This window comes from Tetranychus urticae, chromosome 3 (assembly GCF_039701765.1).
Source record: "Tetranychus urticae isolate SD_2017Ah chromosome 3, NJAU_TeUrti_SD_1.0, whole genome shotgun sequence".
In the NCBI taxonomy this organism is placed as follows: Eukaryota; Metazoa; Arthropoda; class Arachnida; order Trombidiformes; family Tetranychidae; genus Tetranychus; species Tetranychus urticae.
Window position 1 is genome coordinate 10,137,109 of NC_142960.1, and position 16,007 is coordinate 10,153,115.

A 16,007-nucleotide genomic window follows, 5' to 3' on the forward strand; every position below is an offset into this window, starting at 1 on the left:
TGTTTTTGCTTAATATTTCAATTCATCTCAACCTCCCACTTTCCACCTTCTTATATGCTTATAGGTGAACCTAAATATGATTATAGAAATGATAGAGAGAGAGAGATGAAGATGATGAGATGGATGATAATGTTGAGAGGAGAACAATAATGTAAAACCATTTTTCTTTTTCTCTTCTCTTCACTTCTTTCCTTCTTCTTCTTCTTCTTCTTTGTAATAATTGTATGATCATATGACCGTGACATATTGTTAACATGGATTATTGTTGTATTCAACAACATGATCATCATCATCCTTCTCATCCTCATCATCACAATCATCATGAGTCTATTTACAGACAAAGTTTAACATCACTTGGTGGCGCTTTCAAGATCCAAATGTTTGATATCAATTATAATGATGATGATAATAATGATAATTTTTTATCTTCTCATTGATGGATAAAAGGATTCATATTTTGAGCTCGGCTGCTTTTCAATGGATCAAGATGATTATTATTATTGTATGATAGTAAGGAAAAGTGAGATAGGAAGTAAAAGGACAATGGAAAGGGCCAACCAGAAGATGAATGATAAAATGGAATCAAGCTTAACCAGAAAAAAAGCGAACCAAAGTGAATATCATATTTTTACTTTTCTTCCTCCTCTTTACCTTTTTCTCATAACTTGATAATCTCATATAGACTGGTACAACCCTTGGTTTAGTCGTAATGAACCGTGTAAAGGTACCCAATATAGGGGTCAATTGATACCTCATAATGGATCTTAATATGCTTTAACTCATTGCCATCATCTTTTTTTTGTTACTCTTCAAGTTGTACTCTTTTGATTGGTAATGATTTTTGAAAAAGCATTTCCTTCTTGTCATCATCTTGCAATGAACAAGGTGATGATTTCAAGTTACACTTGAAATGTTGAATCAAATGAAGCAACAGAAGTAACCAACATTGAATACAGTTGAATGTAAATTCATAAGTTTATCAATCTATGGAATCCAAACTTTCGATCGATGTTGATTCTTAATTCTGAATTGTTGGTCATTTTTAATTGACAATCTGAGGATTGAAAATTTCAAAAAATGATTCAATTGAATCAAAATTTAAGTATGTTAATCAATGTTTTTAATCATGAAATTTGGTGCAAATTAAAGAGCAGATATTGAATTAGTATTTGACAAAAAATCGAAACAATTGAATGAATTTAAATTGATTGAAATGAATACACTCCAAGAGTATCAAAACTTTATTGGTTTATCAAATATTACAACCTTCAAACAATCTAACACTTAGCGATGCAACTCAAGCAATGAACGTTCATTAAATGTTGCAATTTTAATCAATACAGTTTGCTGTAGGTCTTGTCAATTGTCTTGTCACAATAATGCAAAATAATCCGATGATGAACTAATGAAATCTCATTCAAATTTAAATGGAACTGATTAAAGTGACTAAAAAATCTCAGCGACTCACCAGACTTTCAAAGAGCTTTGCATTTTAATCAACTCTTCAACCCGGAGTTGCATTTTGCGCAAGCTTTTGATTCAGATAACAATCTTGAACTTTTGTCATCATCTCAATGTGGTTAAACTTTTCAATTGTCTTGTCATGATTCAAAATAACCCGATGTGAACCTTGATCTGGCAAAATGTTGATTAAACTTAAGTCATCGCTTTTCACGAGATTAAATAAAATCTTTAGTTTCTCTTGTTGCAATAATAATGCAAAATAAGGAAGCTTTGAGTAAAACCTTTGACTGAAAAAAGGTAAAAATAAATGTCGATAAATCTGAGATTTACAATTCCATTCAAAGTCTGCTAATATTAATTTCTTGGTTTTTTAATCATTAATTTTAATCACCTTCATCTGATTTTACCTTTTGTTTTTACCTTTACTTTTCTTCGCCTTTGCTAAATAAATGTCGTTTAACTTATTATCACAATCAAAGTAATAACTGTGTTGTGACAATTTTGCTTTTTTTTAGCTTTTACCTTTTTCTTCCTACTTTCATCTCTATTCTTAATTCACATTTCTCATGCACAAGTTGAATGTGAAACTGAACAATCTAATCATTTAATGGTTAAAGCTCAACTAAATTAGGTTGTTGCATGATTAAAAGTAACTTACAGCTTTTGTACTTTTCATCATTTGCTCTTTGCTGAGTTTGATTTAGTTTTGTTGTAGCATTTACTAATAATTATCTTCATCATCAAGGTAACAAATGTGCAAAACAAAAAATAAATGCGCTCATCATTTCTTAATGAATACCAAAGGATATAAAAAGATGGGAAGCGAAAAAAAACTGTTAATCGGATTTACCTTTAGCAAGGTTAAAAGAATTAGCTGAACATTATCATTATAAATGTCAGAATTTTGATTTTCTCCAATTTTCTGTTCTTTCTTCTGTTCCCAAGGAATGTGAGCAAAACCAAGAATGATAGAGGGAATGGGAAAAAAATCTGTTATTGACTGTTGGTAAATTGTTTGGTGAAGAGAAGGAAAAATCGATTGAAAATTTGTCGACTTTCATGATTTACTCATGTTGGAAGATGAAGCAAATGACATTTGAAGACAAGGATGATTATGATGGTAAAGAGTGCAAGGGAAAAGGTTAACGTTATGCTTCCAATCGAAGGGCATTTAAGGTTTCAACCATTACTGGTATAATATAATTTCAAATTGTTACTCCCAATTGGCCAATCAAACACAGAAGGATAGATAAATATACAGTTGTATGTATAAACATGGAGAGACAGGGAGTGAAGTTCAGTTTGGATTCATTGGAAGATAAGTTGATGGTTCGATGAAATGAGCATGAGAGAGAGAGAGAGAGAGAGAGAGAGAGAGAGAGAGAGAGAGAAGGAAGATGAAGAAAAGTAAAAATCAAGAAAATGTGAAGAGAACGACACGAAAAACGAAGAAAAGCAAATTGGTTAAGGAAGGCTGAGGATGAGATCGATATTGAATGACGCTCAATGTGATTCAGTCTTTACATGAACCAAGAGTCTTTCATGTTTGTTGAAAGTTACACAAAGTGAATCGTTGAATCGCCATTTAATCGGTTCATTTTGTAACAGTAACAAGAGCCTTGGTGAACAGGCAAGAAAAGAGGTTATACAATTGATCGATTTTTTGGGTTTTATAGGACCTTCTTTGAGTCCCTTTTTCTTCATCCTCATCTCTATCATCTTCATCATCATGTGAAAGAGTAACAATATTAGAAAAAGCAAACTAAAGTTAAACTGGGTTTCCAGTTAAACTTTGTTTTTTTTCTTGCTCTTCTTTGTACAACTCTGATACTCTGTAATATTAATACACTGTTACTTCATTCTGAGTTTGTTCTGATTTGTTCTGTCTTTTTTACTCTTTCTGTCTCTCTCTCTCTCTCTCTCTCTCTCTCTCTCTCTCTTACTCATGTCATCTTGTTTGGCATGAATTACAATTGAATGGAGACAAACAAGGAGGAGGGAAAACATGATGATAAAGATGATGAAGAGATGCTGATGAAGAGATGGTGGTAAAGATGAAGCAAAATTGGTTCATTGTTAGAGTTACAAAAAAAGGTTCAATGTAAATCATGTTAAAAAGTCTTCCTCTTTTTGCTTCTCTTGTTTTATTACATCTTTTTTTTGTGTTTTGCTCTTCAATTTTATTCACTTATATTAATGACCTTAGGCAATTACTGAAGCAAAATTTCAAATTACATTTGGCAATATTTCGGGTTCCATTTGCTGCCAGTTTATCATGAAACTTGAAAATGAAATAATGACAGGAAAATGAGCGTAAAAATGGACATTTTTCTAGTTTCTTTGCTTTGTGTCCAACAATTACATTGGATAAACAATCCTTTTTATTGGTGAAATTATTTCTTTTTAGACCATTTTTGTGGAGATTGAGTTCTAAAGAAGCAAGAATTATAAAGAATTTTGAAGGTAGTTTTACTCAGATGTTACGGAAAATATAAATAGATAGATTGTGAGTCAGCCTGATTTGACAAGCCTTTAGCTAATTTGTACTAAAACAGATTGACAAGTGTTGACATAAAATGTCGAGTTGAAATGCATCTGATTTTAACCAATATTCAATGCAAAATTTTCATTTTCAAATTGTCAAATATTCCAATTTTCAAATCTCAACTCAATCAATAAACGTTCAAAAAGTTTAAATTGACACTTTTGGTAAAAGATTTGGAGTGAAAATTTACAAAAAATTCAAATACCATGTAATGTTATTGGAAACGATTGAGAAATCAAAAGAAAAAGGAAAATTATTTTGTCGTAAAAACATGTCAGTGACTCGATATAATCAATATACTTGATCCGATGAAAGTGCCTCTGTTAGGTTTGAAAGACTCAATTGCCTGGCTAGACACAGTCGATGAAATGCACAAGAAAATCACGGAAAATGAAAAACGTTTTTCACGTAAAGTGTCTCATCTAATTGACTTAGCTGACCGGCTATCAGTGACTCTGTTAGGTTGAAAGGTTCATGTCTGCAGCCTAACATATGAATGTAAATATGAAAAAATGTTGCTTTTGTATTGTGATGGGAATGAAAGGTTCAGATTAAATGTGATGAAAGGTAATAATAATAGCTTGATGAGAGTGATGAGAATGATTTTTGTAATGAGGTTTACGTTGGCAAAGCAAATGAAGTAAAGAAGAAAAAAAGGAAACATTCATTTTCATTAGGTCGGATTGTCCGGATTCCTCAATGATACCAGGGAGGTCTCATTATATAGACTCAGAAGAGGAAAAAAAAGCAAGAAGAAGATGAAGTTTTTTTCCCTCATCTTTGTTTCGCTCCTTCATCACCATCTTCTCAGGGCCGCCCTCAACGTTAACCTTCCCATTCAAAGCATTACAAGCCGTGCCCGTGTCAGCCGTTTCGTGGTGAGGCCTTCCTATCATGCAATTGAAGGTAACAGTAAGAAGGAACAACAAGAAGAATGAACAACAAATGCAAGAAAATTAGGGAGCAAAAAATGAAATAATATCATGATGAGGATGAAGAGATGATGAACAACGGAACTGGGATGTTTGAAAGAGGCCCTTCCCTTATTAACCATGGTTAATTGTATTTGATGAAAATAAGTTGATGTGTAACAATAAAGATGTTAAACTAAATGTTACCAACAGACAATTTGTAAAGGAAAACGCAAACACACAAGAAATGAAGATGATTAAAGTACAGATAGAGTGAGTTAAGAATGATGATATGTGGTTTACCCTGAAGGTAATAACTGAGATCCCGTCGTTTGCTTTCCTTTCATCACTTACATGGTGGCTTCGCCATCTTTTTGTCTTCAATTTTTTCCATCCAATGTTTAATTACTTTCTCAAACATTACTGACTTTTCTTGCCTTTTCAACTTGAACAATACATTAACCTCTATAAGCTTTGAAAATTCAATTTTCACTCTTTAAATTGATTCCAATCAAACTCCATGCAAAAATTCAAAGTTCAAACCCAAAGATGACCCAAGGAAATGTCAACTCTCTATACATGAGATTGACTCGAATCTGTTTGATTGCGCTTTTGCCGGTTTTCATCTCATTTTGATGGCCATTGGTATCTGTATTCATGGAAAGGTGAAAGTAAATTTCAATGGAAAAGGTTAAGTGAATAAACAAAATTGCAGCTTGACGAATTATCGAAGCAGAATTAAAATTAATTGAATTATGTTAGGCTATTCTGCAAACAAAAGAGTTTCCCTTTTTTCATCTTCTGTTTAAACTTGATTACATTTTGTGAGCCTTGCTATTCAGCTAAATTCTGGTTATTCCCGATTTAATCTTTAATCAATTGTCCTCAATATTGCCTTTTGATTGCTCACCTTTTAGTTGCTATCAATTTCTGGTTCATTTTTTTATGTAACATTCAAAGTTGACTAATTTTGTCTAAAACTGCTGTAATTTAGTGTCAACCTTGATGAATGTTCTGGTTTAAGATTCAATTATATCAACATTCATTTCTTTTTGACTGAGCGTTTTGCTTTTCTTCTGTTCAGTTTCAGACTAAATTGTAATTCTGGTTACTTTAATTGAGAAAAAAGTATTTTTTGGTAACCTAGTTGGTCTGACATCTATTGGATTATTTTTCAACTCAACTTTAGGTTCACTTTATTTTGGTTCTTGGGGTTACACTGCCATCTATTGTGTTGTCTGCTCAAGCTGTTTTTTAATTGTTACCAAATTTTGGTTCATTGTCTTTTTTTGTTATTGTTTAATTATTATTCAGTTATTTCATCAAAGTCTATTAATATCTAATTCACTCATATCTAAGTTGGTGATAGAGTAACTATATTTTTGATTTAAGCAAAATGCCAATTTATAACGATATCTGTTAATCGTGTTTTGTAACATCTACAGTTTCTTTGATATTTTAAGATTTATTCAAGTTTTATGGATTAGCTTTTCATTGGAATGAAACCAGGCTCTGGATCAGATAGAGATTGACTGATCTTATTTATGGACCAATTAACTTGGAAAGACTGATTCTAATCTGTTTTAGTACTGTTTAATTTAATGTTAGTATGGTGTTATGGTTTATCAACAAAATTTGACTGGTTTTATTTTTCCAGAAAAAAAAGACTATAAACATTTGTTGTTTATTTATTTTTTTGCCACGATCTCGATGGACCTATTAATTTTTATATTATTATAACAACATTGATACATTTAAATTATACATCATTTTTTGTTTAGATTGTTTTGCTTTTTATAAAACTTTTAACAATGATTAATATCAACTTGGATGATTTTCATCACTTATTGATGGCGGTGGCGTTTCTCCAGTTGCACCAACTTCTTCCGATTCAACAATATCATGCAAGGGTTGATTTGAACTAAAAACGGGTGTTGATGAATCGTCACTGCTAACTGAAGAAGATTCATTTACATCGTCGTCATCTGAAGGAGTTTTATTTGCTTCCTCTTTCAAAACGTTAACCCAATAGCGATAATTTTCCTCTAGATGTTTCGTCTGTAGACAAGTGATCTTTTTAATTTTTTGTTTCTCTTTTTTCACATCTAAAGCAGAGGAAAGGAAAAAATTTTATTAGAAGGTGAATAAATGTCATGAATCGAATTGATTTAAAGTTCAACTGACCAGAGGATTTTCTTTCCGATGATTTTCTTCTTTCATTTATTTTATCAGATGTTATATTTTCCTGAAATTCAATTACTCCCGGAAGAAGGCCAGCTTCACCATAAATGTTGCACAAAGGCGCAACAAGATGGTTAATAAAAGATTCTTGAAGTCTTGCAAGTTGTGGATGCTTGCGATCCATAAAAGGTGAAATGGGCAAACCTAAGCTCTCTTCTTCATCGCCTTGTTCGTAAAATTCTTCAGCTATCCTGTGAGTCCATTGAAGGTGAATATTTCTTTCCTTACAAGGGCCGTTAATATCAGACAATTTTATACACATTTCCATTACTAACAATCTATCAGTTTCGGAAAACCAATCTATTCCAGAGCCATCATCACCATTAACCTATTTGATAAATGAATAAACAAAAAATATATTGTTTAAACTGATAAACATAAGACTAGAGTAAATTGAACTAACCTTGGCACTAAATTCAGCTAAAATATCAAAATGACGCTTCAAATCAGTTGCCAGAATAAACTCAATTACAAGAAAACGGAACCTTTTAAATTCAGCTTTATCCAAAACACGAAGCCAATTGTATTCTTCTTTTGAAATAAACAAAGACCAAGCAGCTGCTGCATGATGATTCTCTAAAACAGAACGATCATTGTAGAGTATAGCCTGAAAAAAAGGGTAGAAAGAAAATGATTAAATATTAAATAAATGGGAAAAGATTGAGATTCAGATAAAGTGTATTACTTGAGCTGAAAAGGTTTGAACTAAAAAAGCATTGGTCCTTCCTGGATGATCATAGTCATGCATTGCTGATGCCGTATAAAGAGCCATTATTTCAAGGGCAGGAAAATTGGCTCCCATAATGCCATAACTGTCATCACAAGTTGATATGTGTCGTAAATAGCTCTTTGGAAGTGGTCCTATTGAATTTTTTTGTGCTGGAGAATTATCTGAATCTAATGGAATCTGAGGAAATCCAGGAATCTGTTGGGAAGTTAGGTAATAAACTCCATGTAAAACATCAGCTGCATGCATACGATTATGATCTATTCATGGAGAGAAGAGAAAAAATATATATAAGAGAAAAGGTAATGAAATGAGAAAACATGATGATTTTATTATTATTCGAGGAACCCATGGAGCATTTCAATTGTTATAGCAAGAAAATGAAACTTACATGGTTTCTCTCTGTAACCCAATTCTAATGCTCTGAAATAACTGAGAAATTCAACAATTGGTATTCTAAATGCTTCCAATAAACCAGCTTCATAAAAAATTCTGTACGTTAGTTGACTTAGAATGGCTCCTTCAGCTGATGAATTGAGCTCAAATATTGGATAATCCCATTCATTGATACGATTAAGTAAAGGATCATGAGCAAGGCGTTCAAGATTATAAAGCGTATCTGCAATAGGTATGTTTCCGAAAGGATCAACATCAGGTTCCATTGGGGGAGGAGGGGATTTATTTGGCCATGTCGGTTGTGGTTTTACCTTGCCACTAGTGTTCAAAGTGCGCAAAGCGATACCACAAAGTAAACAATAAGACCCCTCTTTGGCAGTAACAATGTTTCCTGAGGCGTTATTACTCGCTGATGGAGCATTTGTCGATGATCCTCCGCCACCAGAGCTCGATAAACTAGATTCGGAAGGACTGGCAGTGGTAACACCTTTAGACACTGATGAAGCCGAACGTCTGCCACCACTTCCACCAACAACGACTCCACTAGATAATCTACTATCACTTATGACATTATCATCGACAGTAGTTTCGCTGCCACTAGGACTATCATTGCTGCTATCATAATCCGAAGTTAAATTTAATCTAGGAATTGTTTGCTTAAGAATTTGACAAGCTCCAATTGAATATGATGAACCATGATATGGATTTATAAAATGTTTATCTGGCATTGGTTCTAATCTTTTATCGGCACGACGGTCATTTGATGGTTGATGTTGCTGTTGGTGAAGATGAGGGGTTAAAGAAGTTGATGGTGATGAAAATGATGGTTGATGAGATTGAAATTGTTGTTGAGGTTGATGGTGAATTGGTTGAAATTGTGGTTGTAAATTATGTTGAGGTTGTTTCTGTTTCTGTTGTTGAGTAAGAGTTGATATGGATGGTGTTTTATTTGATTCAGAGCTATTGTTGAAATGAACATGACTTGGAGAGTTGGCTGGTGAATCAACATGTTTGTGTGGAAATTTTAAACATTGTAAATCTATTTCGGAAGATGTTTGAATATCACGATTACTATCCAAAGAAGATTGTACAATTGAACCTAGTTTACGATCACGTTTCTCACGTAAATGAGACAGAGCGCCCATTGGAAGAGCTGTTGTGGAAAATGATCGACCTCCTTTAACTGGTGGTGGTTTTTCAGATGGACTAAAAGAAAAATAAAGAGAATTACGTCAATTAAAAGCGTTAAAAGTTATAAAAAGACAGTTTAATTAAACAGTTACCTCAAAAATGAAGGTGGATGCGGTGAGTTTGGACTTTGTGCAGATCGAAAATTTGTGCATCTCTTGCGCGATGGTTCCGGCTCAAGAGTTGGCATTCCAGTGGCAGAAGTTGTTGTAGACCAAGTCGATGTTGACATCCGTCTGAGTACACTAGGAGGAACATTTCGTCGGCCTCGCTAAAGTTAACGTTTCAAGAAAATGATTGATATCAATAAAAACAGTTTTAAACAAAACGTAAATATGTCTTGAAGACATAAACATAAAGTAAATTCTTCAATCGTTAATAGATGGCAGTATTTTCCCTCGTAAATTGTTTACAGTTAGTTAACAATGTTACTCCCTTTATTGATTAATTTGTTTTTGTTTTTATTCAATGATTAATGACAATTGTTAAAATTTTAAATTCTATCTAGATAATTGTCTTTTTACAAGTTAATCTATTCATTGTATCATGTTCATGTTTCCCAACAGTCTTTATTTTTTACGCAATCAAAATTGTTCAAGGGTCTACAAGTCTATTGTATTGTATTCAACTCTAAACAGTTTTTGTGTTACCCTTAGCTATTCATGATCAATGTTTTCATTTTTAATTAATCTTGAGTAAATTGTAACACATTAACTAAATTATTTCTAGATTCATCACAGCTACAGGATTGACAAGAAATAAAGGTTTGTCTTGTTTTGATATTTATTAGATGTCAGTCTTCGATCTTGTGAGTAATCATTATAAGATCTTAATGATAGTCTTCTTTGATACTTGACTTTTAATGATTGATCATTATTTTGGTTCTTCATCATCTTGATTAATAATGTGAGATAGTAACAATAACTGAATATTATATTTGCTAATATAATCATTATCATTCCAGGTTGCTGATATTGATTACCTTACAAGACATGAGTTTTTCACCGGTATAAGGCATCTCAGATGGTTCTTCAACACTGGCATAGTTGTCTAAAGCAACCGCAGCCCAAGGGGTTGATCTTGATCGATTTGAAACCTGGGAAACTGGAGGTGCCAATAGAGACGCCACAGCTCGCAGACCAGATATAATATGAGGTGGAAGAGTTGGATCGTTTAACATTTCAGTTACCAAGCCATGTGCTTCAATAATAAGGGCAACATCCACTGAAGATCGAGATGATTGCTGCTGTTTATGACCAAAAAGAGAAGAAAATAATTCAATAAATTTCATTTTCCAAGGAGATTCAATTTAATGTCAGCTTGTAAACCTCAAAGAAACATCTAAAACCCAAAACATGGATTCTCACATGAATGTGACATTGACCAAGGCTTGCCAGATTTAAACCAGTGTCACCCAAAAAAAAAATAGAATTATCAAAGTGAGATGAAATCTGATAAAATGTGATCCAACTTTTATAACAACAAAACCAGTATGACATTTAATCAAATTTATCATCTGATATTATCAAAAGCAAGTGGTTTAAATCAAGAACTTTAGGGTATATGAAAGTTAATCCATTAGGATGAATATTAATTTTATTCATCAATTAAAATAATGTTTTGCTATTTTTATCATTTTCTATATTTTATTCAATAACTATTGAATTACAATGATAATAACATTGGTATAACACATAACCCTAATGTATTAGTTACAATCCTCAATTGAGTTAACCTTTTTCATGTCATTTATTATAAAGGTTCATCCTTGTTACTTTTACTTTACTAACCACCTCTATTAACTGTTCATCAATTTTCAGATTAGATTAATCAAGATGATCTTCAAATACAACATGGAGAAGGTGATAATGATAACGATGCATACATACAATGGTTACTCGGAGGGAAAAGATGCAACAGGAATAACAAGGAAAGGCCAACTTAACCATGGACTCATTAATTTTGACTTTTGATCCAAACCAAGACTAGTTGGTCAAAGTTGGAATATTTATAAAGCAAAATTTGGGAAAAAAATCAAGAAACGAATCTTTGTGCCTCTCTGTATTTCCTTTATTACCATCAATACAAATCAAGAGAAACTCGAGATTCAGGAAAATGGCAGAGAATAAATGAATGAATTTTGTTAAACTCAATACCAATACAAGAAAGCTGTAAAAAGCAAGTATATTTTCAACTAAAGAAGTAAGTTACCCGAACCATTTTATTTAAAGGTATTATCTTTGAGTGAATCCTAAAATCTAATTTCACCCTATAATCTGTATTTCAGATACCACCACAAGCCAATGAAAAACATATGATCCTGGAAAGATTCGCTTCAATTGGATTACTATCAAAATCAACTTTACTTCTTCAACACTCAGTTAATCTCGAGTAATTCAAAATTTGCCATCAAATGTTAATAATGTCCACCGATAATGGATTTGTTAGGGTCAATATTTTCTCAATACTTTCTAGATTAACGATTAGTCGCAAGGAAATGATTATTGATACGATCAATCGATAATTGACTCTCAATCATCGATTATGAATTAGATGAGCCATCGATAAAGAAATAGCAACAAATAGTTAATCTTAAATCTCAAGACTTAATTTTTTGCGTTCATAAAGGCTATGAGAATATTTCAATTTAAAATTTTCCTCTCATCTAATTGAGAAAATATAATATAAACATGAAAGTATCTGAATATAAAGTATCTGTCCTAACTATTGACACAATTGAATTTGATTGTTGAGTGCAAAAAATTGTGCCAAAGTAAAAGGCAAAAAATAGACTTAGCAATCATAATTTTCATATAATTTCCTTACTATTTTTTATTATTATATTGTTATTACCATCATTATTATCATTTTCACGCAAATATTATTGAATTACTTTACCTTCCCTGTCTGCACTCTTTTCACAGTGAAAAAAACACATTTGAAACTTCTTGCCTTTATTTGCCTTTTTCATTGTATGTAATGTCAGCAGAATCAGATACAGAATTGAGTTTATCTTTTTCTTTGTTCCCTCTCAGTTCAATTTATTTCACTTTTACCAAATAATACATAATAACATAACAAGAAGATGACGAAAAAGAAAAAATAAAGAAGAGAGAAGAAGAAGAAGAAAAAATCTAACATTTTTTCCCTTCTTTTCTAATCTTGAATTCATCATCATTTTACCTGTTTTTTCAATTAAATTAACATCACTTGACTTCATTTATATTACATTACATTTGACATTATCAGGTAGCATTCTTGTTTCAATGATAATTAGACCTTTTTGGGTCGATTGTTTTAATTTCACCTGTTTCTCTGACTTGCCAATTACTTGTTCAATTATTAAAGTGCAACTAATCAACAGGTAAATTAGTCCATTTGAAACATTTACAACTCATCAGTTGACTACGACTAATACAATCAAAATTCATGTTTAGTTGAGTTTTGTTCAACATCTGAATCTTGTTAAATAGCCAAAGTGTTCAATTCATTAACCAAGTCTAATCCATATATACCAATGGTTATGGTTAACATTTAATGAAAGTTACCATCAATCAAAAGGTAGAGTATAATAACAAAAAAATGTAATCATGAGAAAAGTCAAGTTGATACATTTTCAACCTTCAATGGTTATTGTGAATCGAGTTGACTTTTTATCCATTTTGTAACAATCATAATCAACTTTATATAACATGAACAGTTACTCTATTCAATTCAATCAATGGTTCAATGATTAAGATGATTTAAACGTAAAGATTAATAGTGAGCCTTGAAAAGTAAAGGTAAGGTTAGGTAAGCAAAATGGAGAGTAAAAATGTTTACTGTCAACTTGAAGCTTACATTTAAATTTAGCTGATTTTCTAGATGATTAAAGGGTAAAATATGCTGAAATAAGCAGGTAAACACTTTATTTACATTAAATTGCTTGAATTGGCAAAAAAATATAAATCTAAAAATGACAATTAACGTGAAAAATGTACACACATCTAATGTATTATAATAGTTACCAGATTCACAGTTGAATAGACACTTGTTGACTTGAATACCGTTGATATTATCAATTTGATTTACATGTGACTATTTCATTTTATTAACTTATATAAAGGCTTTATAATAATATTAATTGTTAACATTTAATTGAACATTAACTAGGCAAATTGTTAAAGACAGTTAAAGGTAAAATCAAATCCAAAACCATTAATTACTCCAAGACTTGGTTTTCCCTTGAGTAGACCTTTTTTGGTACATCTTCAATAGACATTAATTATTAACGTTGATGAACATGATTATAATGATAATTATAACTGTTGCTGTCAAGATGTTTAATCACACCAGATTTGGAAATATAATTGTTAAATGTAAATCCAATTGCTAGAGAACCAGAATTGGGTTGAACCAAGAAAGGCAAATGTCTTGAGTGAAGCTTTCGCATAATGGCATTTGTTGAGAGTTGTTTATATGTTTGCGATTAAATCAAATCCATTTAATTGCACTGACTCTGTTGGTGACAAATTCAATTCAATTAGTTAAACATTGAAATGTAATCAAATCTTTAAGTTTTGTAAATAACCTTTTTTTAAAGGGCCTTTGCTAGATAACAAGTTGAGCGTGTTTTGCATAAAATCTTAAGGTAAGGTTAACACCGAGTCTTAAATGATGGATGGTTTCAAGTTAATTTAATAGAGGAAAGGGTTTAGTTAAGAAGGTAACAACAAAAAGCGAAATAGTTAACCAAGTCAACTATGCATCCAACTGTTAATTTTGTCTCAACAAATTAATTCCAATGTAATTTACTTTTATTTACTTGTATACCCTTTGGGTCTCCTTTTTAAGCTTCCCATTCAATACCTTGAAGCACTTTACTTTTTACTTTACCTCTATTAAGTATTAGTATTATTAGTCCTTCTAGTTGGGTGTTGATAGTAAATTACCCAAATTATTTTCTTCATGAGGTTTTCTGGTTCATCAGTTTAATTACACCATATCTTGATCCTGGTTTACCAAGAATGATGATCATATATTTTGCACCAAAGCCAACAATTGAAAGATGCTTCAAATTATTACATAAGCATACTTAATGCACAACCAATGTTATTAAAGGTAACCTGGTTCACCTTCAGTCAACCGATTGACTGATAGTGTGCCAATAGCATTATGTCAATGATTCTTTGTCATTAAGTATAATTTAAATCGAAGAAGAAGGCTAAGAAAGTTCTGACCTGTTTATCCAAAACTTGCCGGGACTGGTTTTCGCTCGCTATTTTATGTCGTTTATTCGAAAAGACGCAAAATTTCACCGCATTTCTTTCATATGACTGTTAGTCCCATGAAGCTTTAATCGAGAGGCTTGAAATCAACTGTGATTTCTTGTAACAAAATATTGGATCCATAAGAGGTGACAGAAATAGTTTATTATGGTTTATTAAATACAAAGTATGCTATCAATTGAGCGTATAACATCAACTTTTTTCTGATACTTGAAATTATTCTGTCATATACTTTCATTAAATCATAGCTTGAGTCAATAGATGAAATTCCATGCATGCTACTGATAAACCTAATTTCATATTACCGGGCGTTTTTTACATTTTACGCCTTCATGCAGGCATAACTGACGAACGTTTAGTGCTACAGACTTCAGACTTAAACCATATGCTTATTCAGATTGCACAACCATAAGCTCCAGTGCTCAAGGTTATTCAAGGTCAATTCTTTATTCGACCTCTATTTGACCTCAATAGCAACTCAACTAATTGACTCTGAAGCAAGTTGATTTTATCTATGCATAAACATTTGGTCATTAATGAAAACAGAAATGAACTTTTCGTCAGTTTCAAGAAGAGATCCTGCAACGGGGCAAGTTTTTTTGCATTCTTAGCATAAGGCTCTCTAAAATATTCAGAAAAATCATTAGAAATAGTTATTAATACAAATAATGAAGGAATAAGTTCAACAAATTTAAACTGTTACATTACAATGAGCAAAGGATAAAGGGCTCGAAAAATTACCCTTGAAGACCTTCAAAAAAACATTCCAAAGTCTTTATATAATAAGAAATATCGAGCAGTCGATGCTATTCTGTCAGCCAATCAATCTGTATTATTTTCCTTCGAGAATAAAAAAAACATCAGAACCAATTCAAAGTGAATGAAACGTATTCATTTGTCAGTAATCCTTTTGAAACTGTAGCTTCCAAATTGCACCAATGAACTAATTCCAACAAGTCTTCAATTCGACGACTTCTAGGATCTTTCTTGAATTCGACCCATCTGATGAGTGCATCGAAAACTTGCACTTCTGAATAAATCTAAAGATCAGATTTACAAATATAGCCAATCGTTTCAATTGGGTAAATCAACCAAACATTCGAATTGGCTATTTTGGTAAAATAGTTTCACATGAAGGCATCTAAAACAGTAGAATTGATACAACAGGAATTCAGACTCGTTTGCGGAATAATAATATGGCGATTTTCAATGAGAATATTGTCCTTAAAATGACGCTCACAATCATCTATCAAAATATCATTGTAGTC

General features: G+C 31.9%; 1 protein-coding gene and 1 long non-coding RNA gene across 3 annotated transcripts in view; one reads left to right on the forward strand and one right to left on the reverse strand.

The window, feature by feature from the left end:
* Window positions 1-6,491: 6,491 nt before the first annotated feature.
* The window catches only part of LOC107369662 (cGMP-inhibited 3',5'-cyclic phosphodiesterase 3A), a 36,880-nt gene continuing 27,364 nt past the window's right edge, over window positions 6,492-16,007 (reverse strand). The window contains exons 2-8 of one of the 2 annotated variants that reach the window (XM_015937638.3): window positions 10,455-10,718; window positions 9,568-9,743; window positions 8,280-9,490; window positions 7,847-8,148; window positions 7,565-7,768; window positions 7,105-7,489; window positions 6,492-7,025 (exon numbers count right to left, since the gene is read on the reverse strand). In XM_015937638.3, coding sequence (XP_015793124.2) covers window positions 6,742-7,025; window positions 7,105-7,489; window positions 7,565-7,768; window positions 7,847-8,148; window positions 8,280-9,490; window positions 9,568-9,743; window positions 10,455-10,718 — 2,826 coding nt within the window. In that variant the 3' untranslated portion in view covers window positions 6,492-6,741. Of the gene's footprint in view, window positions 7,026-7,104; window positions 7,490-7,564; window positions 7,769-7,846; window positions 8,149-8,279; window positions 9,491-9,567; window positions 9,744-10,454; window positions 10,764-16,007 lie in introns of those variants that run through there. The other variant, XM_015937637.3, reaches the window with a different exon arrangement.
* Window positions 9,858-12,865, forward strand: LOC107369663 (uncharacterized). The gene is made up of 4 exons (XR_001570372.3): window positions 9,858-10,236; window positions 10,437-11,031; window positions 11,293-11,674; window positions 11,760-12,865. It is a non-coding gene; the product is annotated as an uncharacterized LOC107369663 (long non-coding RNA).